Source organism: Hemibagrus wyckioides, linkage group LG10, assembly GCF_019097595.1.
Source record: "Hemibagrus wyckioides isolate EC202008001 linkage group LG10, SWU_Hwy_1.0, whole genome shotgun sequence".
Taxonomy (NCBI): Eukaryota; Metazoa; Chordata; class Actinopteri; order Siluriformes; family Bagridae; genus Hemibagrus; species Hemibagrus wyckioides.
Window position 1 is genome coordinate 4,111,403 of NC_080719.1, and position 22,493 is coordinate 4,133,895.

A 22,493-nucleotide genomic window follows, 5' to 3' on the forward strand; every position below is an offset into this window, starting at 1 on the left:
CACCCTCAACGACACACTTTTACGATTTCTTTTTCTCGATAATGGCCTGCTGATTGCTTTCCTCTGGGAGCGTAGTGTGTGTTTATTCCCCTTTCCAGCTCTCTTTGTGTATAAATGGAAAGCGAATCGTTTTGATTGCATCAGCAGTCACAAAAAGAAAATCAACACAGTGGACCCGAATCCCCCCATGACCGTCCCGAAAGCAGCGACAGGCAGCATTTTTGCGGTACGAAGGTGACCCTCGTCCTGAGAGTTGAGCGTTTCCGTGCACGGAGAACTGCAGGACCTGAAACGAGCAGAAGATCTCAGGGAGAACAGATGTGAGCTTCTGGAACTGATCCCCAGGCTGGAGCTTTACTTCAGTTCATACCGAGACCCACAAGAAGAGCTGGAGTTAAGAGCTTCGAGTCAAGTTCAAGAACAGGAATAACCGAGTTCGGGTCAGGACTCGAGTGCAGATGTAGTAACTGTAGTGAGTCAAGACCGAAAGTGATTTCAAATTTAGAAAACAGAGTCCTAATTGAGAGGGAGTCGAGGTTGAGGCAGAGTGCAGATTGAGACAGAGTGCAGATTGAGAGAAAGTCCAGATTGAGGCAGAGTCCAAATTGAGAGAAAGTCCAGATTGAGACAGAGTCCAAATTAAGACAGAGTCATGATTGAGACAAAGTCCAGATTGAGACAGAGTCCAGATTGAGAGAAAGTCCAGATTGAGACAGAGTCCAGATTGAGGCAGAGTCCAGATTATGACCGAGTCCTGATTGAGACAAAGTGCAGATTGAGAAAAAGTCCAGATTGTCCAGATTGAGACAGAGTCCAGATTGAGGCAGAGTCCAGATTAAGGCCGAGTCCTGATTGAGACAAAGTACAGATTGAGAAAAAGTCCAGTTTGTCCAGATTGAGTGAAAGTCCAGATCGAGACAGAGTGCAAATTGAGACAGAGTGCAGATTAAGACAGAGCCCTGATTGAGACAAAGTGCAGATTGAGACAGAGTCCAGATTAAGACAGAGTCCTGATTGAGACAAAGTGCAGATTGAGACAGAGTCCAGATTAAGACAGAGTCCTGATTGAGACAAAGTGCAGATTGAGACAGAGTCCAGATTAAGACAGAGTCCTGATTGAGACAAAGTGCAGATTGAGACAGAGTCCAGATTAAGACAGAGTCCTGATTGAGACAAAGTGCAGATTGAGAGCAGGTCCAGATTGTCCAGATTTCAAATTGAGACAGAGGTGATATTGTCCAGATGCAGTGCGGAGTCAAAATTGAGACACAGTCTGGATTAAAAAAGGACAAAAAGTATTTTAATTAATAATTAACATCTCATCCTGAAGTGTTTTATTTTTTTGGATTTACAAATGAGTTAATTAGAGAATCCATCTCGTTGGATTTATAGCTCCATTCTTTGGACACATTGCTCCTGTGACTTTTTTAACACCTTTCTTGTAAAATGTTTTACATCACATTTTGTAGAATTATGATCAGAATCCTTGTTAAATTCTGTTCCAATTTTTGCCTTAGGCCAAATAAATCAGACGATGTGTATATGGTGCTGTATGTGTGTGTGTGTGTGTGTGTGTGTGTGTAGACCTTATAGTGCCAGACTCCCTCTTGGGAAGTAAAAATCGAGGGTCATGGGTATTTTTATTTCTAGCACCAGTGTCTGAAGGACAATAAACAGCTCAGTGTGAGGCCTTGCCCTCTTTATTCTTTCTCTCTCATCTTTCTTATCACTCTCTCTCTCTCTCTCTCTCTCTCTCTTTTTCATTCTTTTTTCACCTCTTGTGCTCTGGCAGTCTGAGGGTAAAGGGTTCACTGACTGCTGATGAAGCAGCGACATGATGATTTAGAGCTTGTGTGCAATCAGGGACAGATGCCGCTGCTCTTGTCATGTCATCTTTGTGGCCGATGATGCTGATGCTCAGTAGAGTGGCTTTTCCCTGCCGTGTGCTTTTGGTCTCAGGTTTGGGGTTTAACACGCCGGAGCTTTCACAGACCAGACGTGAGCTGGGAGCAGAGCAGGGTAACTTTTGATGAGAGAAAAAATTTATGTCAGCAGCTCTGGTTGCTTAAAGTTTCTATTTTCATAACAGATTAGAATTAAAAAGTCATCTGGAGATGGCGAGTTTGTATCCCAGAGCACACGAAGCAATATGGGGTGTGTTCTCTGGGTGGGCGGAGATTCCTTCTGTCTCATCCCTGTCAATCACAGCAACACCAGCCAATCGAGAGTCTTTGAAACACGTGTCAGCCTTCACGTCTTGTATATATAAAATAAAAAATAAATTATATATTACAATTACACCAGTAACGTAGCCTTTATTTATTTATTTATTTGTTTGTTTGTTTACTTTTTTATTATTATTTTTTCTTTTTTATATTTTTTATTTTTTTTACTAGATTAAATTTCTTATTTCAGTGATTCTCATGTTTTCATTTTCACTACGTCAACCCCCTTTTGTCAATGTTTATTTCATGCATAAATTAATTTTGCAGCATATCCATTTTATAAATAATAAAATAAATGAATAAAATAATCAAATCATTTTTAAAATAATAAAATAAAAATGACAAATTATAGCGAAAAATATTTTGAATAGTTTTTTTAATAGCAGTTTTATTAATAATGAATGAATGAATGAATGAATTAATTAAGAAATGCCTATTTCTCTGTTTAAAAATTGAAAACGTGTATGGCACAAAAATATATTCATTAATTTAATATTAAATTCATAAAGTTAGTAACGATATACTGGAGACATCTGGATAATAATTTATACAGTCATTAAAATAATTTGCAGGTGATTTACAACTTTTGCAAGATTTTCCTGAAATATGAAGAAATCCTTGACTGACCGTAGGGTTCTTTTTTTTTGTTGGTCAGACTCTGAGGTTTGCTTTTTGTGCCTCATGTACAAGCAGAGCACAAAGCACCGACACTGTCGCTCAGGATGAAGGCTGTCAGGTGGCCAGTTGTGTGTGTGACGTGTCCAATGGAAGCCCAGGCTGAAATTTGGAAACTCATTGTCAGAAGGAAACTTGTGAGATTTTATTCTCTCTGTATCCCAAAATACACCAGAAGTTGTTCTTACAAAGGTTCATGTGAGTAATAGGTGCTGAATCATTGTTGGAGAGAGCGAAGCAAAGTGAGTCACTGAAATGAATCTCTGAAACGAATCACTAAAATTGAATCTCTGAAACAAATCACTGAAATTGAATCTCTGAAACAAATCCCTGAAATTGAATCACATTGAATCAACTCATTCCTGATTCATAACGCTTTCGGTCGAACTGTAAAAAATTGACTCGTGAATTGAATCGACTCACTGATTCACACGGCTGCAGCTTCGATGCTGTGCTGCATGTGAGTCACAGCATAAAGTTTTTTCTTGAGTACTGCGTGTGTGTGTGTGTGTGCGTGAGTGTGTGTGTGTGTGTGTGTGTGTGCGTGCTTGTTTGAATGATTGACATTTTAGTCTATATGAACTGACGGTGTTTGGAGTCAGTATTGGCACGCTGCAGTAAACTTGATTGAATCAAGGGTTGGGAGTAAATGTTGAGTGACAGAAGCTCCCTGTTTAGTCAAAGAGCAGAACAGATTCTCTTTAGACTTGGCAACATGCCGAGTACTCCCTCTCTCTCTCTCACACACATACACACACACACACACTGCATCATCAGAAAAACCTGAAATGGTTTCTTTACTATTCTGAGCCGTTTTTAAAAAATTAGGAATTTCCTCTTGTTCTGTTGTGACTGTGTTTAGCACTGAATGTCTTTGTCATGTTCCACTCCACAGTGGTGGTTAATATGAAGCTCATATGAAAGTAGACACTCAGGGCTTTAAGAATTTGTAGTGTTTCAGAAGTATTTCTGTTTTTCCCCTAGCCTACGAAGAGCAATATTTTCATAGAAAAGGTTCGAAAATTGTTATTTTTTTCCACACAAATGTTTGTATCTTCAATGTAAACGTTGATATCAAACCCATTTCTGCTCTCTGAGATGCTCCAATCTGCTTGTTCATCTAAGAAGCAGCTCAAATGTGATCTTCAACCAGTAAAATTCTGTGTAAGGTTCTCCAACAGAGGGGAAAACACACTGAAAGCCATTTTATATCAGACTCACAGCCTGAACATCCTTCATTTGTTTGAAATTGTTTGAGAAGTCGATTTTGGGAGCCGGTGTACAGGTAGAAAGGGTTAAAGGGCAGCTCACAGGACGTAAGTTTCTCCAGACAGACTCAGGAAACAATTGGTGATGTTTTTATTTGAAATGCAGTTTCTCTGACAGACTGCTGAGAACTTTCCACATCACACACTGCTGTTCTAACAGAATTCAGGAGAACTCTGAGAACCTGAGCTGGACTCTTCTGCTTTGTACTCAGGAGCCACACATCTGAGTCCTGAGTAAGTTTTGTTGGTAGTATGGAGGATGTGGTGAGGTTGTTTGTGAGTAAGTTGTCGTCATTAGTAAGCATTAACTAGGAAGAAGGCGGAGCTTCATGCATGGGCATCACTAGACCTTTTTTTTTTGGCTGTGCCTCAGTGAAATCTCCCTGATAAATCAGTTTCTGATGAGGTCGCATACAATAGATACGTCTGAAAATTCCTATTCATTGAGCGTCATTTCAATAATTTAACGCATACAGGAACCCACAAGAACAGCTGGAGTAAAGAGCTTCGAGTCAAGTTCAAGAGCAGGAATAGCCGAGTTCGGGTCAGGACTAGAGTCCAGATGTAGAGTGAGTCGAGATTGAGAGCGAGTCAAGATTTAGTCAGTCAAGATTGCGAGTAAGTCGAGAGCAAGTCCTAATAGAGAGTGAGTCCAGATTGAGAGAGAGTCCTGGTTGAAAGAGAGTCCAGACTGAGAGAGAGAGTTGAGATTGAGAGCGAATCTTCATTGAGAGAAAGTCCATATTGAGAGCAAGTCCAGATTGAGAGCGAGGCCAGATTGAGACAGAGTCGAGATTGAGAGCGAGCACAGATTGAGAGCAAGTCCAAACTGAGACAGAGTGAGATTGAGACAGTGTCGAGATTGAGTGCGAGTCTAGATTGAGGGCAAGTCCAGATTGTGAGTGAGTCCAGTATGGGAGAGAGTCAAGATTGAGAGCAAATCCAGATTGAGACAGTCGAGATTGAGAGCGAGTCCAGATTAAGGGCGAGTCCATATTAAGAGTAAGTCTAGTATGGGAAAGAGTCAAGATTGAGAGCGAGTCCAGATTGTGAGTGAGTCCAGATTAAGAGCGAGTCCAGATTGAGCCAGAGTTGATATTAAGAGCGAGTCCAGATTGAGACAGAGTCGATATTAAGAGCGAGTCCAGGTTGAGACAGAGTTGAGATTGAGAACAAGTTCAGATTTAGAGTCTAGATTCAAAAAGGACAAGTAAATCCTTGCTGATAAAAAATTTTCTAATGAGGTCAAAAGATAATACAATAGATACGTCTGGACATTTGCTTGTTGATTGATTTCTATTCATTGAACGTTATCCTTTACATCATTTGAATAATTTCAACTTCCACTTTCAGTTAGACGATCATTCAGAACATGAGGTTGTAGCTAAGGACCATTTTAATTATTCTCTCTGTGTGAATGTGGTAATTAATTGAATGATGATCCTGATCTAATTTAGTTGGAACAGATTGGATAGATAATGTTAGCTTGTTACTTGCTAAAAGAACATGCCACAAACCATGTGATTTAGTAGTCATCATCATCATCATCATCATCATCATCATCATCATCACCAGTGAAAGCTTTTTTTCATGTAGTTTTCTCTCCAGACGAGGTTTTTCTCCCAAACTACAGCTACATTGCATAAAATTTGCCCCTGAGTGCTTCTGTTCCTCTTCTGCTCGATGAATATGGAGAAACCGAGCTAATCTTTGCTGTTAAATTAGCCGGAAAGAGCTACAGGGGTTACAGCAGGGGTCCAGGCTAGTGAGCTCATTTTAAGAGCTTAAAAATGGCTGGTGTTGCGGTGCCGCTGCGGCGATGCCGATGTCCAGCGTAAAATGGGCTTGAGGGAGAAAGGATTGTAATCGTTCTTAACTATTCCATAAAGCAACTGAACTATTTTTCTGTTATATATATAATAGCAGTAAAATTCAAATTTCTGGATTTCTGAAGTGAACCTACATGGAGTTGAGGGCTGAGAATGTACAGTGTATAGTGTTACAGTGTGTTAGTGATGTGTGATGGGTATGTTTTATTGTAGATTTATGCCACCAAGGGGTGTATTGTAGCATATTTCGTCACACAATTTATAACTTTATTACAAACCCGAATGACGCTTCAGTTTTTAAATGTGATTAGTAATTGCAAACATGAATCACAGTGTTATCTGTACTGTTTAGGATTGAAATCAAGACAAATAATTTTTTTATATATTATTTTCTGTATTATTTATTTATTTTTTGTATTTTATTTCTTATTTTATGTACTGTATTATTTTGTTTTTTATTTTTGTATTATTTTTTTGTATTTTATTTTTTGCCTTATTTATTTATTTATTTATTTATTTATTTATTTATTTATTTATTTATTATTATTTTTTTTGTATTTTATTGTGTATTTTATTTACTGTATTATTTATTTATTTATTTGTACTATAATTTTTGTATTATTTATTTTTTGTATTTTATTTTGTAATTTATGTACATTTTTAATTATGGTTTTTTATTTATTTATTTATTTATTTATTTATTTATTTATTTATTTATTTATTTATTTATTTATGTATTATTTATTTTTTTGTATTTTATTTTTGTATTTTATTTTTGTATTTTATTTTTTTGTAGTGCTTTCAAAACCCCGATTATGTCCTGGATGAATTTGACCTGTTCAGACCTGGTCCAATGAGTGAATGTAACACAAGGGTTAAATAAAATGCAACTATTTTTTTATAGTTTGAATGCAATTTTTTTAGTTTGAATGTATTCATAATAAATATTAATATTAATCAATGAATAACATGAAAGAGATTTGTAAATCAATCGGCCGCAGCTTACTGTACATCATGAATAAATCATCCTCACTCATATCTCCTGATATCCTGATGTAGCAGTCACTCAGCCGCTGATGAACTCTCTGTTTATTGCGCTGTGGTTCATAGTTAATGTCTCCTGCTCTGAGAGACTACTCTGGTGTGACTTCTCTCAGTGTGTGTGTGTGTGTGTGTGTGTGTGTGTGTGATATCAGTATGTAGCAGAGGAACCGCTGAGGGTTAGGCAGCCGTAACACTCAATCTCACACTACACACTCTGCATCTCTGCTCTCCAGTCCAGTCCCAAGCAGCACTGCGCTTTTTCTTTATTATACAGCAGCTCCAGGAAAGTCCGAGTTCTGCCTGGATCGTCCACAAGACATGCTAGTTAGGAATTCTGGTCATTTAACTAAAATTTAAAACAAGAAAAACACAATTAGCAGACGAGACGAGATGCTAGTGTGAGGACGTGCTGATAAATGAGACAAATAATTCAAATAAAAGATTTTTCAGTGGGAGAAGTGAAGTGAAGATTTGAATTGTAGATGTGTATTTCATTTAACCATCCATTCATCCATCCATTCATTCATTCATACATTTATCCATCCATCCATCAACCCATCCAACCATTTATTCATTCATCAACACATCCATCAACAGATCCATCCATTAACCCATCCATCCATCCATCCATCCATCCATAATATTATCTATCCAACCATCAACCCCATTCATCCATCCGTACATGCATCAACCCATCATCCATCCATCCATTTATCATCCAAACCCATTTATCAACTTATCCATCCATCCATTTATCTATCCTTGAACTCATTCCTCTATCTATTGTTCCATCCATCCATATACTACAGAGTGTCTTCACAAAATGTCCAAAAATATGCAGAATAAAACAGGTTGAGACATAGAACTTTGATTCTAAAGCTTAGACATGTCTGACTACAACTCGATTGTTTACTTGTCATGTAATTGATGTGTGTGTGTGTGTGTGTCTGTGTGTGTAGGTGTGGCAGTGTGGTGGCAGTGTGGAGGTTCTTCCCTGTGCCCGTATCGCCCATATCGAGCGCGCCCACAAGCCGTACACTGAGGACCTGAGCGCACACGTCCGCCGTAACGCCCTGAGAGTGGCTGAGGTGTGGATGGACGAATTCAAGAGCCACGTCTACATGGCCTGGAATATTCCGCAGGAGGTGAATTCCATCCCACACACACACACACACACACACACACACACACACAGCGTGCTCATTTACCACTTACACACACCGTCAGGTTCCATGTAAACAGACCTGACTCGTATAAACAAGCGCTGCATCATGTTCTCAGAAAGCCGGCGCTAATTTTATCTGCTGCTAGCTTAGGTAAAGAGATTAGATTAACGCAATCAGTTCCAAGCAGATGTTTATTTTTTCTCTCGATGTGTGGAATACAAATCCAGCGCAGCCTCATTTAATCTGCATGCCGATGACAGAAAGAAAGAAAGAAAGAAAGAAAGAAAGAAAGAAAGAAAGAAAGAAAAGGCTACACGGAGAAATGCATGTCGTTTTTGTTTAGAGCCTTAAGCGAGCATTTGGCGGTTTGTAGTTGCTCAGCGTGGATGGTGTCCTCCAGCCCTGGCTCCAATCGTGCGTTTATCAGCCACACAGCAATTAAGCTCGTTTAGAAGGAACAGAAGGCACAGCGAGCCCACTGCCGGTCACTTGGCCGAGGCTTCGCTCCGAGAAGAGGAGGAATGTAAAAGATCAGAGAGGTCAAGCGGCTCGGACGATCTCGCCAATCCTCGGCTTTGAGCTACAGGAGCGCCGACCTTCACAGCACGGAGAGCTAGCATAAAGAGCTTTATGAGCTTAGCGTCGGCTGCTGACCTTTGGCTTGGTTTTTGTAAGTGTGGAGCAGGTGAGAGGGTTTAGTCTTGTAAGCATCTGAGCTTCATGGGAAAGGAGAGGAGAAGAAGGCAGAAAAAGGAAGAACAGAATCATACAGCAGCAGTGATGTTTCTAAAAACGTATAAGAAAACAAAATGGCGACAAAACAGTGATGCTTTTTAAAAAAACATGAACAAAATTGAAGCAAAACAGCAACACAACAAACAATATTAAAGCAAAACAGTAATTCACAGGAGAACAAAAAGAAGCCCCCTCAGGAAACAAAGACAAAAAAAAGAGGCCGAGGCTTCACGGAGAGTTGCTTATATACATCAGACTCCGCCTCCTCTGGTCCAGTTATTGCTCCTGATTTGTCCAAGTTGAGAATTGTGATGGGCAGGACCTCCATCTATAGCAGGACAGGAGTAGAAACCAGAATAAAGTTATAATAAAATTATAGCTAAAACAAAAATAAAATTATAGTTAAAATTTTTAACAAAATTGTAGGAAAACACCGAGCTTTTTTTTTTTTTTTACCCACAGCACTGAGAACTCGCATAAAGAGTTTGACGAGCTCAGCGTCAGCTACTGACCCTAGCACTGGTTTGTCAGTGTTGTAGGAGGTGAGAAGGTTCAGAGGAGACGCAGAAAAAGGATGAACGGAATCCAATAACTAAAAATTTCCGTACTTTGAACAGGAAGTGGAGCGAGAGGAAAGAAAAAGAAAGAGCGAAACTTGAAATTAGAAGGACGTGGCCGCTGGCAGTCGCAGAATTTCCCTTCCTGCGGAGAAGCATCTGTTTTTCTAGCTCCTGATTTTCAGCAGCTGCTGAGCGAATCCCTGCCTCCATCATCCCCTGTGAGCTTAATCACAGATTATTTTCAATTATTTTCGATTATTTTACCAGATCTGCCAAGAAGCTCCACAAAAACATCGCTAATACAGTAACACCGCTCACAAACATGCATTTTTTCACTCCGATATCAACCACAACGTCCTGGAAGCCCCAAGCTCCGCCCCCTTCACCTCCCACCACCTCCCACACTCTTGGCCCCTCCCCTTTTTTCTGTCCGGTAAACGTTTCTAACCTGTAAGCTGATAGACAAGCGAATATTTAAGATCAGTTTCACCGGAAAATGATTAAAGGCGGCTCTTCGGGATCGTCGGCTGAAAGAGAACGTGATAAACGACGTGTCTGATCTCACGTGTGTGTACAGTAAAACATTAATAATGAAGAGTAGTATTAGTTATAAGGAAGTGATTCCACACACAGCTCAACGACAGAACCGCTTCATCTGTCCATCAAGGGTTTGTTGTTTTGTGTGTAGTTGTGCACACACACACACACACACACCCCCACACACACATATATAAATACATATATATATATATATATATATATATATATATATATATATATATATAATCACAGACACAGGATTGTTCTTTTAAACTCCAAGCAGTAAAAACACATCTGTAATGACTTTCTGTAAGAGCTGTTTTTAAAATTATTTTTTAAAAATTGTGTGAAGAAGAAAATTGACTTTGTTTGATTTGGCTTTTGGCCATTTAAAGGGCATTCTTTTATTTGAATACAAATCAATTCAATACAGAAACTCACAAGACTCTGTGTGTGTGTGTGTGTGTGTGTGTGTGGGTATGTGTAGGACTCAGGCATAGACATTGGTGATATCTCAGAGAGGAAAGCTCTGAGGAAAAGGCTGCAGTGTAAGACGTTCAGGTGGTACCTGGTGAACATCTACCCCGAGATGAGGATGTACACGGATACGGTTGCGTACGGAGTGGTGAGACGTCACACACACGTTACTGTCAACTTTTATTCACTGCTCATACACACACACACACTCATACACACCTTATATATACACACACACATAAACAGAAACCTCACACACACACACACATATATATATATATATATATATATATATATATATATATACACACACACACCTCATATACACACACGCATATAAAACACCTCATACACACAGACACACCATATATACACACATATATAAATGCATACCTAAATACATACACACATACGTACATACATAGCACACACCTCATATATACACACACACACACACACACACACACTCGTATATGCATACACAGACACCTCATACACACACCTCATATAAGCACACAAACACACACACACACCTTCTTTCTTTCTTTCTTTCTGTCTGTCTGTCTGTCTGTCTGTCTGTCTGTCTTTCTTGAACAATACCGAACCTACAACCTTTAAGTCATTACCTCAAACCACACAAGTGTGTTTTATTGGCAAAACCAGCACTAACACTGACACCCTCATCCTACAGTATGTGTAGAATCATTTCTTTCAGCTCCAAAATTATTGGCACCCTTTAGTTCGGAATATTTTTCATTTCATTTTTTAGTAAACAGCTGATCTCCTGTTCTGTCTTTCTGCACTGGTGAAAAAATCCTCAAGTCCCAGTTACTAAAAAGTTACTGATTTTCTTAAATAACAAAACATTTTCAATCCTTTTTATTATTACAAGCCAATTCGGTGGGGGAAACGTGAGCTGTTGCTATGGAAACGATAACCTGTTAGAAGGAGCGCATGAATATAATCGTGTGATTAGCATTCCAGCGGTCAGGGCTGCTGTTACAGGAAATGAATCTGCACCAAACTCCTCTCGGCCAATCAGATGGGAGAATTCCCAGCACCGTTGTGGAGGTTATTATAATTGAAAGGTTGTGAAATCACGCACCGCGGGTACAGGTGTAAGATTTACAAGCCCGGGGCAGGAGGATGCACGTACGAGTCATTTTATTTCAGCTTTTCTAACAACAAACTTCCGAGCAGACATGCTAATCATAGACGCTAATCATAGATGCTAATCGGAGATGGATGAGTGACCGGAATCCTGAAAGGAGGCTGAGGTCCAGACACAGAAACAGGAGAAGTGTAAAGAGGAGGAACCTGAGGACAGTGAGAGCAACATAAACACCACATAGATTACATACACACACACACACACACACACATGCACACATACACAAGTGCACACACACATACACACACGGACACATACACAAGCACACACTTCATACACATACATACATACACACATACACAGACACCTCATACACACACATACACTACATATACACACACACACACACACGTGACTCAGCTCTGTGGTCGCGGCTCGCTCACCTCACTGTTCAGTTCCTCGTGTGGAGATAACGGGGGTTAGTCTCATTAAAATGAGCACCAGATTGTGAAATATCCCTCGCCCTCGTTACTCTGAGCGCTGTCAATCACAGTGGAGCGGAGCCTCAGAATGCAGAAGAGTGTATCGTTCAGTCCCACCGGGCCCAGTGTCAAAAGTTAAAGAGAGGGAAAACTGAAAAATCGTAGAAACGTGTGACCCGGTTAAAAGTGTGTTAAAAAGCGTTGTAGAAAACATCTGAACAATGATGCGGATTATTATACAATATCTCTTTTCTTTTTATTTCTCTTGTTTATTGAAAGCTTTTCCTCTGACTATGCTATGCTCTGAAATGCTAGCTAAATAAACATCTTTATCGGATCGCACCGCAGCACAGACACAACACAGCTCAGACACATCACAACACAGACACATCAAAACACAGACACACCACAACACACCACAGACACATACACATCACAACACAGACACATCACAACACAGACACATCAAAACACAGACACACCACAACACACCACAGACACATACACATCACAACACAGACACATCACGACACACCACAGGCACATACACATCACAACACAGACACATCACGACACACCACAGACACACCGTAGCACAGACACATCACAACACAGACACACCACAACACAGACACATCACAACACAGACACACCACAACACAGACACATCACAACACAGACACATCACAACACAGACACATCACAACACACCACAGACACACCACAACACACCACAGACACACCATGACACACCACAGACACATCACAACACACCACAGACACACCACGATACAGACACATCACAACACACCACAGACACACCACAACACAGACACATCACAACACACCACAGACACACCACAACACAGACACATCACAACACACCACAGACACACCACAACACAGACACATCACAACACACCACAGACACACCACAACACAGACACATCACAACACACCACAGACACACCACACCACAGACACATCACAACACACCACAGACACACCACACCACAGACACATCACAACACACCACAGACACACCACACCACAGACACATCACAACACACCACAGACACACCACAACACAGACACATCACAACACACCACAGACACACCACAACACAGACACATCACAACACACCACAGACACACCACACCACAGACACATCACAACACACCACAGACACACCACACCACAGACACATCACAACACACCACAGACACACCACACCACAGACACATCACAACACACCACAGACACACCACAACACAGACACATCACAACACACCACAGACACACCATGACACACCACAGACACATCACAACACAGACAGATCACAACACACCACAGACACACCACAACACAGACACATCACAACACACCACAGACACACCACAACACAGACACATCACAACACACCACAGACACACCACACCACAGACACATCACAACACACCACAGACACACCACACCACAGACACATCACAACACACCACAGACACACCACAACACACCACAGACACACCACAACACAGACAGATTACAACACACCACAGACACACCACAACACAGACACATCACAACACACCACAGACACACCATGACACACCACAGACACACCACAACACAGACAGATCACAACACACCACAGACACACCACAACACACCACAGACACATCACAACACAGACAGATCACAACACACCACAGACACACCACAACACACCACAGACACATCACAACACAGACAGATCACAACACACCACAGACACACCACAACACACCACAGACACATCACAACACAGACAGATCACAACACACCACAGACACACCACAACACACCACAGACACATCACAACACAGACACATCACAACACACCACAGACACACCACAACACAGACACATCACAACACACCACAGACACACCACACCACAGACAGATCACAACACACCACAGACACACCACAACACACCACAGACACATCACAACACAGACACATCACAACACACCACAGACACACCACAACACAGACACATCACAACACACCACAGACACACCACAACACACCACAGACACATCACAACACACCACAGACACATCACAACACACCACAGACACATCACAACACACCACAGACACATCACAACACACCACAGACACACCACACCACAGACACATCACAACACAGACACAACACAGACACATACACACCACAACACAGACACACCACAACACAGCAGCAGTGACACAGTCATTAGTTGATGAGTGAATGTGAAATAGAGGAGGCGTGTCTGTGAACTCTCTCTCACAGCACTGTCCCTGTGTCCCTGTCTCTGTCCCTGTGTCTCTGTCCCTGTGTCCCTGTCTCTGTCCCTGTGTCTCTGTCCCTGTGTCCCTGTCTCTGTCCCTGTGTCTCTGTCCCTGTGTCCCTGTCTCTGTCCCTGTGTCTCTGTCCCTGTGTCCCTGTCTCTGTCCCTGTGTCTCTGTCCCTGTGTCTGTCTGCAGCTGAGGAACTCTCTGAAGAGTGAGCTGTGTTTGGATCAGGGCCCAGACACTGACAATGTCCCCATCCTGTACCTCTGCCACGGGATGACGCCTCAGGTGAGCGCTAATCTCTCTCTCTCTCTCTCTCTCTCTCTCTCTCTCTCTCTCTCTCTCTCTGTCTTCCTCTCATTCTCTGCATCTCTGTCTCTCTCTCTTTTTGTATCCCTCTTTCTGTATCTCTTTATGTCTCTCTCTCTCTCTCTCTCTCTCTCTCTCTGTCTCTGTCTCTCTCTCTCTCTCTCTCTCTCTCTGTCATTCATTCTGTATCTCTCTGTATTTGTATCTGTCTATCTTACTGTTTCTCTCCTTGTCTCTTTCTCTCTTTGTCTGTTTCTCTCTGTCTGTCTCTCTTTTGTATCTCTATCTCGCTCTCGCTCTCTCTCTCTCTCTCTCTCTCTCTCTCGTGTCCTTCATCAGTGTCCTGCTGTGTTGATCATCTGTCTTGTTTTAGTATTAAATTCAGAGCACATTTATTTCCCTGTGTGAGAGAAACATCCTAAACGTCATCCTCATGTCTTAAGATTTTGAGGTCAGTACTTTTGAGAAACTCCTGCTAGTGAAGTGTATGTGTGTGTGTCTGTGTGTGTGTGTGTTTGTGTGTGTGTGTGTGTATGTGTGTTTGTGTGTCTGTGTGTGTGTGTGTGTTTGTGTGTGTGTGTGTGTGTGTGTATGTGTGTTTGTGTGTCTGTGTGTGTTTGTGTGTGTGTGTGTGTGTGTGTGTATGTGTGTTTGTGTGTCTGTGTGTGTGTTTGTGTGTGTGTGTGTAAGTGTAGGTGTGTGTGTGTATGTGTGTTTGTGTGTGAGTGTGTGTGTGTGTACAGTGATCTATTCAGTGTGTAATTGTTCATTTCCTCAAACCAAACACACAGAAAACCCTGGAGCTTTTTTTCCCAGACAATTCTCAGACAAAGAAAAAAGATCTGCTAAGTACAAGATGTCTTCATTTTAGAATATCTCCCAGAATCTTATCTCAGGTGAGGAAAGCTAAACCTCCGCCCGGTTTTCTCCGTCGCCGAGGGGAACGCCTCAGTACCCAGAGCTCAGAAGAACCACATCCCACTCAGCTACAGGCAGCTCGGCGGAAGCAGCGTGGTCTGACCAATCAGAACGCAGAACCCAGCAGAGCCGAGCTGGAACTTCACGTCCTGTCTGAATGTAGTCAGAGTGTGAAAGCGTGCTGATGCAGATGTTCTCCTCCAGATGTTGAAGAGTCAGAGAGTCACAGTGTAACATCGCAGCATGTGAGCTGGAGGAGCTGCGGAAAAACGCAAAGACGTCTCACTCGTCCGTCACGTCCCTCACAAACATCACTCGCTTCTGTTTCAGGGTTTATTCAGTACAATTTATAGAGAGAGCATCGGTCCTGTAGAGAATCTCAGAAACCTCCATCTCTCTCTCGTTCTCTCTCTTTCTCTCTCTCTCTCTCTCTCTCTCTCTCTCTGTCTGACTCACTGTTTCTGTCTTGCTATCTCTATCTCTTTATATCTTTTGTTCCGCCCTCACTCTCTCTATCTCTTTATCTGTCTATCTATCTCTCTGACTCACTGTTTCTGTCTTTATCTCAGTCTCCTTCTTTCTGTTCTTTCCATCTCTCTCTCTCTCTCTCTCTCTCTCTCTCTCTCTCTATCTATCTATCTCTCTGACTCACTGTTTCTGTCTTTATCTCAGTCTCCTTCTTTCTGTTCTTTCCATCTCTCTCTCTCTCTCTGCCTCTTTGTCTTGCTATTTCTGTCTCTCTCTCACTCTTTCTCTCTGTCTCCTTCTTTCTGTCATTCTCTCTGTCTCTGTCTCGCTCTTTGTCTCACTCTTTTTGTCGCTCTCTAACTCTTTCTCCTTTCTCACTTCTCCTTCTTTCTGTCATTCTCTCTGTCTCTGTCTCGCTCTTTGTCTCACTCTTTTTGTCGCTCTCTAACTCTTTCTCCTTTCTCACTTCTCCTTCTTTCTGTTGTTCCATCTCTCTTTCTCTCTCTCTGCCTCTTTGTCTTGCTCTTTCTGTCTCTCTCTCTCTTTCTCAGTCTCCTTCTTTCTGTCATTTTCTCCATCTCTGTCTCACTCTTTCTCTCTCTCTTTCTCTTTCTCTCCTTCTCCTTCTTTCTGTTGTTCTATCTGTCACTATTTATTTCTTTATTTCTGCCGGAATTTTTCTTTCTCCGTCTCTTTGTCTCACTTTTTCTGTTTTACTTTGTCTCATGCCTTTTATCTCTCTCTGTCTTTTTCTGTCACTCTTTCTCTTGATCTGTTTCTGTGTCTCTCCCTTTCTCTGTTTTCCTCCATTGCTCTCTCTCTCTCTCTCTCTCTCTCTCTCTCTCTCTCTTTTAATCTCCCTTTCTTTCATTCTGTTGATTTTGTTGTGGTGTGGAGCTGCGCTATGTGACTCTGTGTGTATGTGTGTGTGTGTGTGTGTGTGTGTGTTTGTGTGTTTGGGCCGGACATAAAGAGTAAGAGAGAGAGAGAGAGAGAGAGAGAGAGAGAGAGTAAAATTAAACTGGAAGACAGAGGGATCTGCCAAAAGCGCAGACACTGGAGACTCCTTCTTTTAGAAAAGCATTTCCTTACTGAAAACTTCACCACATCTCTGACTCTCCAGCACTCCGTTACTATAGAAACGACTCCTCATTAATAAACCTGTGCCGTACGGCCGCACTACCCTCAGGGCCACTCGTTACGGAAAACTCATCATCTCCTCCTGACCCGTCCGACCTCTGATTCAGAAGATTCAGCGAAACCTGTAGCTCCGTAAATCACACAGGAACCTGTAGATGAAAGCGATGAAGCCATTTCCAGCGCGGCTCAAAGTGAAAGGCAGGTGTGCCAGATGTTCTTCAGACCCTGGGGTGTGTCCCCGGGTGTTTGCCATCTGCGGTGGCAGGCTGCAGTCCTGCGCGCCGGAAACAGATGCCGTTTACGCATGTCCTTGAGACGTCCGTTTTCAGGAAACAACACGAGGACGAGCGTTTTCCTGCGTGAACGCGTGACTCATTCTTCTCTTTCCATAACCCGAGTCACGTTCTGCCGTGAACAATCCTGCACAGGAGACCCAAAAAACGGCAGTATTTTTAGAGCACAGGCTTGCTCAGTCGAAAAGTAATTCTGGGATGTTTCCTCAGAGAGAGAGAGAGAGAGAGAGAGAGAGATGAATCGAGCAGGTTGTAGTGGAATATTTGCTCTTTTTGATGGACGTTGTCATGGTTACACATGTAAGGGCTGAACTGCTCCAGTTTTTTTTTTTTTTTGGAGATCTGTGTGTTTTGGATGGCAGTGACACGGTTCTTCTAATTAGCTTCTTTTCTATCTGAGAAGGACTTCAGAACCTCCTCATACTTGTGTGTGTGTGTGTGTGTGAGTGTGTGTGAGTGTGTGTGTGTGTGTGTGGGGCTTCATTTCTTGATTTTTTTAAATTTTTATATCATCCTGTACTGGTCCCAGTGATCCGTTTCAAATTTGTGCTAAAATTCATTTCTTCTTTCACATTTACTGTCCAGATTAATTAATGATTTTCACTTTAAACAAAATACTAACTAATTAATAACTTTTTATATAACTCAACTTCTGTTAATATTATTAGAAATTAGAATTTAATTAATATTAATTAATAAATTTTTTTGGTAATCACATGACTAGGGAGAATATATCTTGAATATATGTGAATTAAATATATCTTTATATATATATTTATATACATATTATTATATAAATATATAATTAAATATATATGTGAATTAAATATTCCTCATATCATTAAGATAAAACAAGTATAAGGCCAAGATAATAGATTTATTTTATTTTATTTTATTTTATTTTATTTTATTTTATTTTATACCCCACTGTTGAATTCTCAGTTCTAATTGGTCAGAAGGTATTGATACATTTTCTACAACAGGATTGTGTTCATTAATGTTACTAGAATACACATTCAATTTATTTATTTATTTATTTTTTCATATTAATTTAGTCATTTTTCTGTATGCTGGCATGCTGCAGTAGCAGGAGTCTGTCTGCCGCTACGAACCAAGCTAGCTTTGCGTTTCAAAGTGTGTGCATACAGGTTTGTGTTTCTAATACGTCGCCGTTTCTATAGTAACCGCGTATTCGGAGACGACTTCGAAGGAAACAGTCAGCACGGTGAAGTTTTCTGTAAGGAGATGTTTATTAAACAGCTGATGCGCCGAAATAATATTTTAGCGGTTATATAATAAATTGTGTAACTCGAGCTAAATAATTACAAACTAAATAATCTGGTGTTTTGTTTCATTTATTTCTTTTACAAATGAATATAAGAATTATGAGAGATGGATTGCATGTTAATGACCCAAGGAGACATTGATTTATTTAATTTTATTTTTGTTCATATTAATTTTGTCATTTTTCTGAATGCTGGCCTGCTGCAGTAGCAGGAGTCTGTCTGCCGCTACGAAACAAGACACAACAATGTTGTGTCTCAAAGTGTCTGTATTTACTAGACCGTTATTAAAGCTTTTCATGCCGGTTGAGTTCCTACACGTGTCGACAATCATGTATTACCTGTTTGTTCTCTGTAGCTGATGGGGGATGTGGTAGTGGAGGAACTGTAGTGCGTTTAGTGTTAGAATGTTATGACTAGTTGCTTAGCATCAAACAACCAATCAGAAATCAGATAACCCAATATCAGTAATCAGTAGATAGATAGATAGATAGATAGATAGATAGATAGATAGATAGATAGATAGATAGATAGATAGACAGACAGACAGGCAGGCAGATAGATAGATAAACAGACAGCCAGACAGACAGACAGACAGGCAGGCAGGCAGATAGATAGACAGACAAATAGATAGATAGATAGATAGATAGATAGATAGATAGATAGATAGATAGATAGATAGATAGATAGATAGATAGATAGATAGATAGATAGACAGACAGACAGGCAGGCAGGCAGATAGATAGATAGATAGATAGATAGATAGATAGATAGATAGATAGATAGATAGATAGATAGATAGATAGACAGACAGACAGGCAGGCAGATAGATAGATAGATAGATAGACAGACAGCCAGACAGACAGACAGGCAGACAGATAGATAGACAGACAAATAGATAGATAGATAGATAGATAGATAGATAGATAGATAGATAGATAGATAGATAGATAGATAGATAGATAGATAGATAGATAGATAGATAGATAGACAGACAGACAGGCAGGCAGGCAGATAGACAGACAGACAGACAGACAGACAGACAAATATATAGACAGACAGACAGATAGACAGACAGACAGAGAGAAAGACAGATAGATACATAGATACTTTATTCATCCCAGTGGGAAATTTACAGTATTTACAGGAGAAAGGAGCTTTAGGGGCAGCGGTAGCTCAAGTGGTTAAGGCTCTGGGTTGTTGATTGGATGGTCAGGGTTCAAGCCCCAGGACTGCCAAGCTGCCCCTGTTGGGCAATTGAGTGAGGCCCTTAACCCTCTCTGCTCCAGGGGTGCTGTGTCATAGCAGCTTCCTCAGTGGGGATATGTGAAGAGAAGCATTCCACTGATGTATGTGTGGAGATAATAAAGGCTTTTTCTTCACTTCACCTGTGTTACCCTTCTGTTTTAGAAACCTTCTTCTTTGTCCTTTCTTAAAACTTTAGCCCTGAATTCGTATCCGTCTCGTCTCACGACTCACAATTTCCTGTTTTGTGAAAAAACAACCCGGAGGTGTAACTGTAGTGTGTTTAATGTGATCTTTAACCGTTTTTGAATTTCCTCACGCCGTCGTGTTCCCCTTGTCGAGCTGAACGATGGCCTCCATTTCCGAGACTCGGCTCGGCACGAGCAGAACGTAACTGTTAACACCTTCCACTGTTTGTTTGTGTTTTTATGGCTCTCTGGCTCACTGCTGAAACACAATCACAGGCAGCTCCGCGTCTCCGGATGTGTTTATCAGTTAATGTGGCTTCTACTGGAGCGGAAAGCATCGGAGTGATTTTTTCTCTCTCTTCGCTGCTGTAATTTTCAGACTGTGACTATGCAATCTCTGTTAGGAGGCACTGTCAGATCCAAATTTACTGTGGCTCGGGATTTCTTCTGCCAGCCTCAGGTCTACAAACAATAAAAACCCTTTTATATTGTCCGCTTATCATTTAATAATACCCACATTAATACACTCATTATTAATTATCTCTACACTAATTAACTTTAAATGATTAATTCTACACTAATTAATGCACTAAGTAATAATTCTACATAATTATACCATAGAATTATTAGAAATTTTAGAATTGTTTTTATTTTTGTATTTTTATTTTAATTCTGCTCCCATTTTTCATTATCCATTTTTTTTTTAAATATACAATAATTTTATTTGATTTTATGTGAAAAATCATTTGAATTATTTCTTTTATTTTTATTGCACTGTAGCACTAACAGGTCATGTGAGATGCCTTTTATGGTTTTATTTTTGTCTTTTCATTTTAATTCTACTCCCATTTTTCAAATCCATTTCATTTGTTTTCTACATATTCTGTGGATTTTAGATTAAAAAACAATTAATTCTACACCAATTAATGCACGTAATATGACATAGAATTATTGAAAATATTAGAATTTTTATTTTTGTATTTTTATTTTAATTCTGCTCCCATTTTTAATATCTATTTCTTTTGTATACTTAAAAAATATATACAGTGATTTATTTAATTTTATATGAAAAATCATTAGGGATAAAATAAAATACGGATAAAATAGTTTAATAGTTTAATTTAATTTATTTTTATTTTTAGTTACTTAGTTATGTTTTTTTTCCTCTCCTTTCTCTGTTTCTCTTCTTTTGTAAAGCTGCTTTGAGACAATGTCTATTGTAAAAGGCGCTATACAAATGAATTGAATTGAAATTTTAATTATTTCTTTTATTTTTATTGCACCGTAGTACTAACAGGTCACTGTGTAAAGCTCAGTCCTGTGTATTGTACGCCGTGTCAGTAGCTCGGGTCTCAGGGACGTGTTCTTGTTTGCTTTCAGAACGTGTACTACAGCAACACGCAGCAGCTCCACGTGGGCGTTCTCAGCCCCACCATCGACGACGACGACAACAAGTGCCTGGTGGACGTGAACGGACGGCCGCGGCTGATCGAGTGCACCTATGCCGCCGGCAAGCGCATGAAGCTCCACTGGCTTTTCACTCAGGTAACAAGCCTCGTAAGACGCTCAAATGAAGTAGCAAGGAGATGAAAACGAGCGTGGTGGGACGACTGCGTGGAACCTCTCGAACCAAACTAATCCAGAACCCTCATTAGAGCCTGCAGAGAGAAACCTCGTCCCACTAAAACACTCGCGCCTTCATTAGCTTCAGTCAGATGTGAAGTGTAAGTGTATCCTAATGGCTCCCCCTGTCCCTGTTAGGTGCTTGGGCCCCGCACCATCGCGCCGTAATAAACTCCACAGCACATTACCGGGTGAGGAAAGATGCCAAGCCCAGATGTAATTAAAGAGGTTTATTATTTAAAAAATAAAACAGGGAAAATACCTGCGACTTTCTGTCTATGAAGCAGAAAACATAAAAAAGCTTCTAGATGATAATGACTCCTGATATAACCCCTTAACACTGCTGATTGCAACGTCTGCCACTGGGTAGACCGGGGATTCGCTTTCTGTTGATTACAGTCAGTTTTTTTTATTTTTTTTTTAAGGAAAATATGAAATAAATGATGGCACTTTTACTTTTTTGGGCTTTTTATTAATTAGTTTTGTGTCAGGACAAAATGACAGTCTCCCACTGATATAGAGTAAAACTGCAGAGTCTTGGATTAAAAAAACATTATTCTGACAGCTAACTGGCTTTTTTTAAAGAGCAAATCAG

General features: G+C 40.6%; 1 protein-coding gene across 2 annotated transcripts in view; it reads left to right on the forward strand.

Moving 5' to 3' along the window:
- galnt18b (UDP-N-acetyl-alpha-D-galactosamine:polypeptide N-acetylgalactosaminyltransferase 18b) overlaps positions 1-22,493 on the forward strand; it is a 118,084-nt gene that overhangs the window by 87,759 nt on the left and 7,832 nt on the right. Inside the window, exons 7-10 of one of the 2 annotated variants that reach the window (XM_058401021.1) lie at positions 8,001-8,186; positions 10,530-10,667; positions 14,624-14,719; positions 21,656-21,820. In XM_058401021.1, coding sequence (XP_058257004.1) covers positions 8,001-8,186; positions 10,530-10,667; positions 14,624-14,719; positions 21,656-21,820 — 585 coding nt within the window. The remainder of the gene's footprint in view (positions 1-8,000; positions 8,187-10,529; positions 10,668-14,623; positions 14,720-21,655; positions 21,821-22,493) is intronic. The other variant, XM_058401022.1, reaches the window with a different exon arrangement.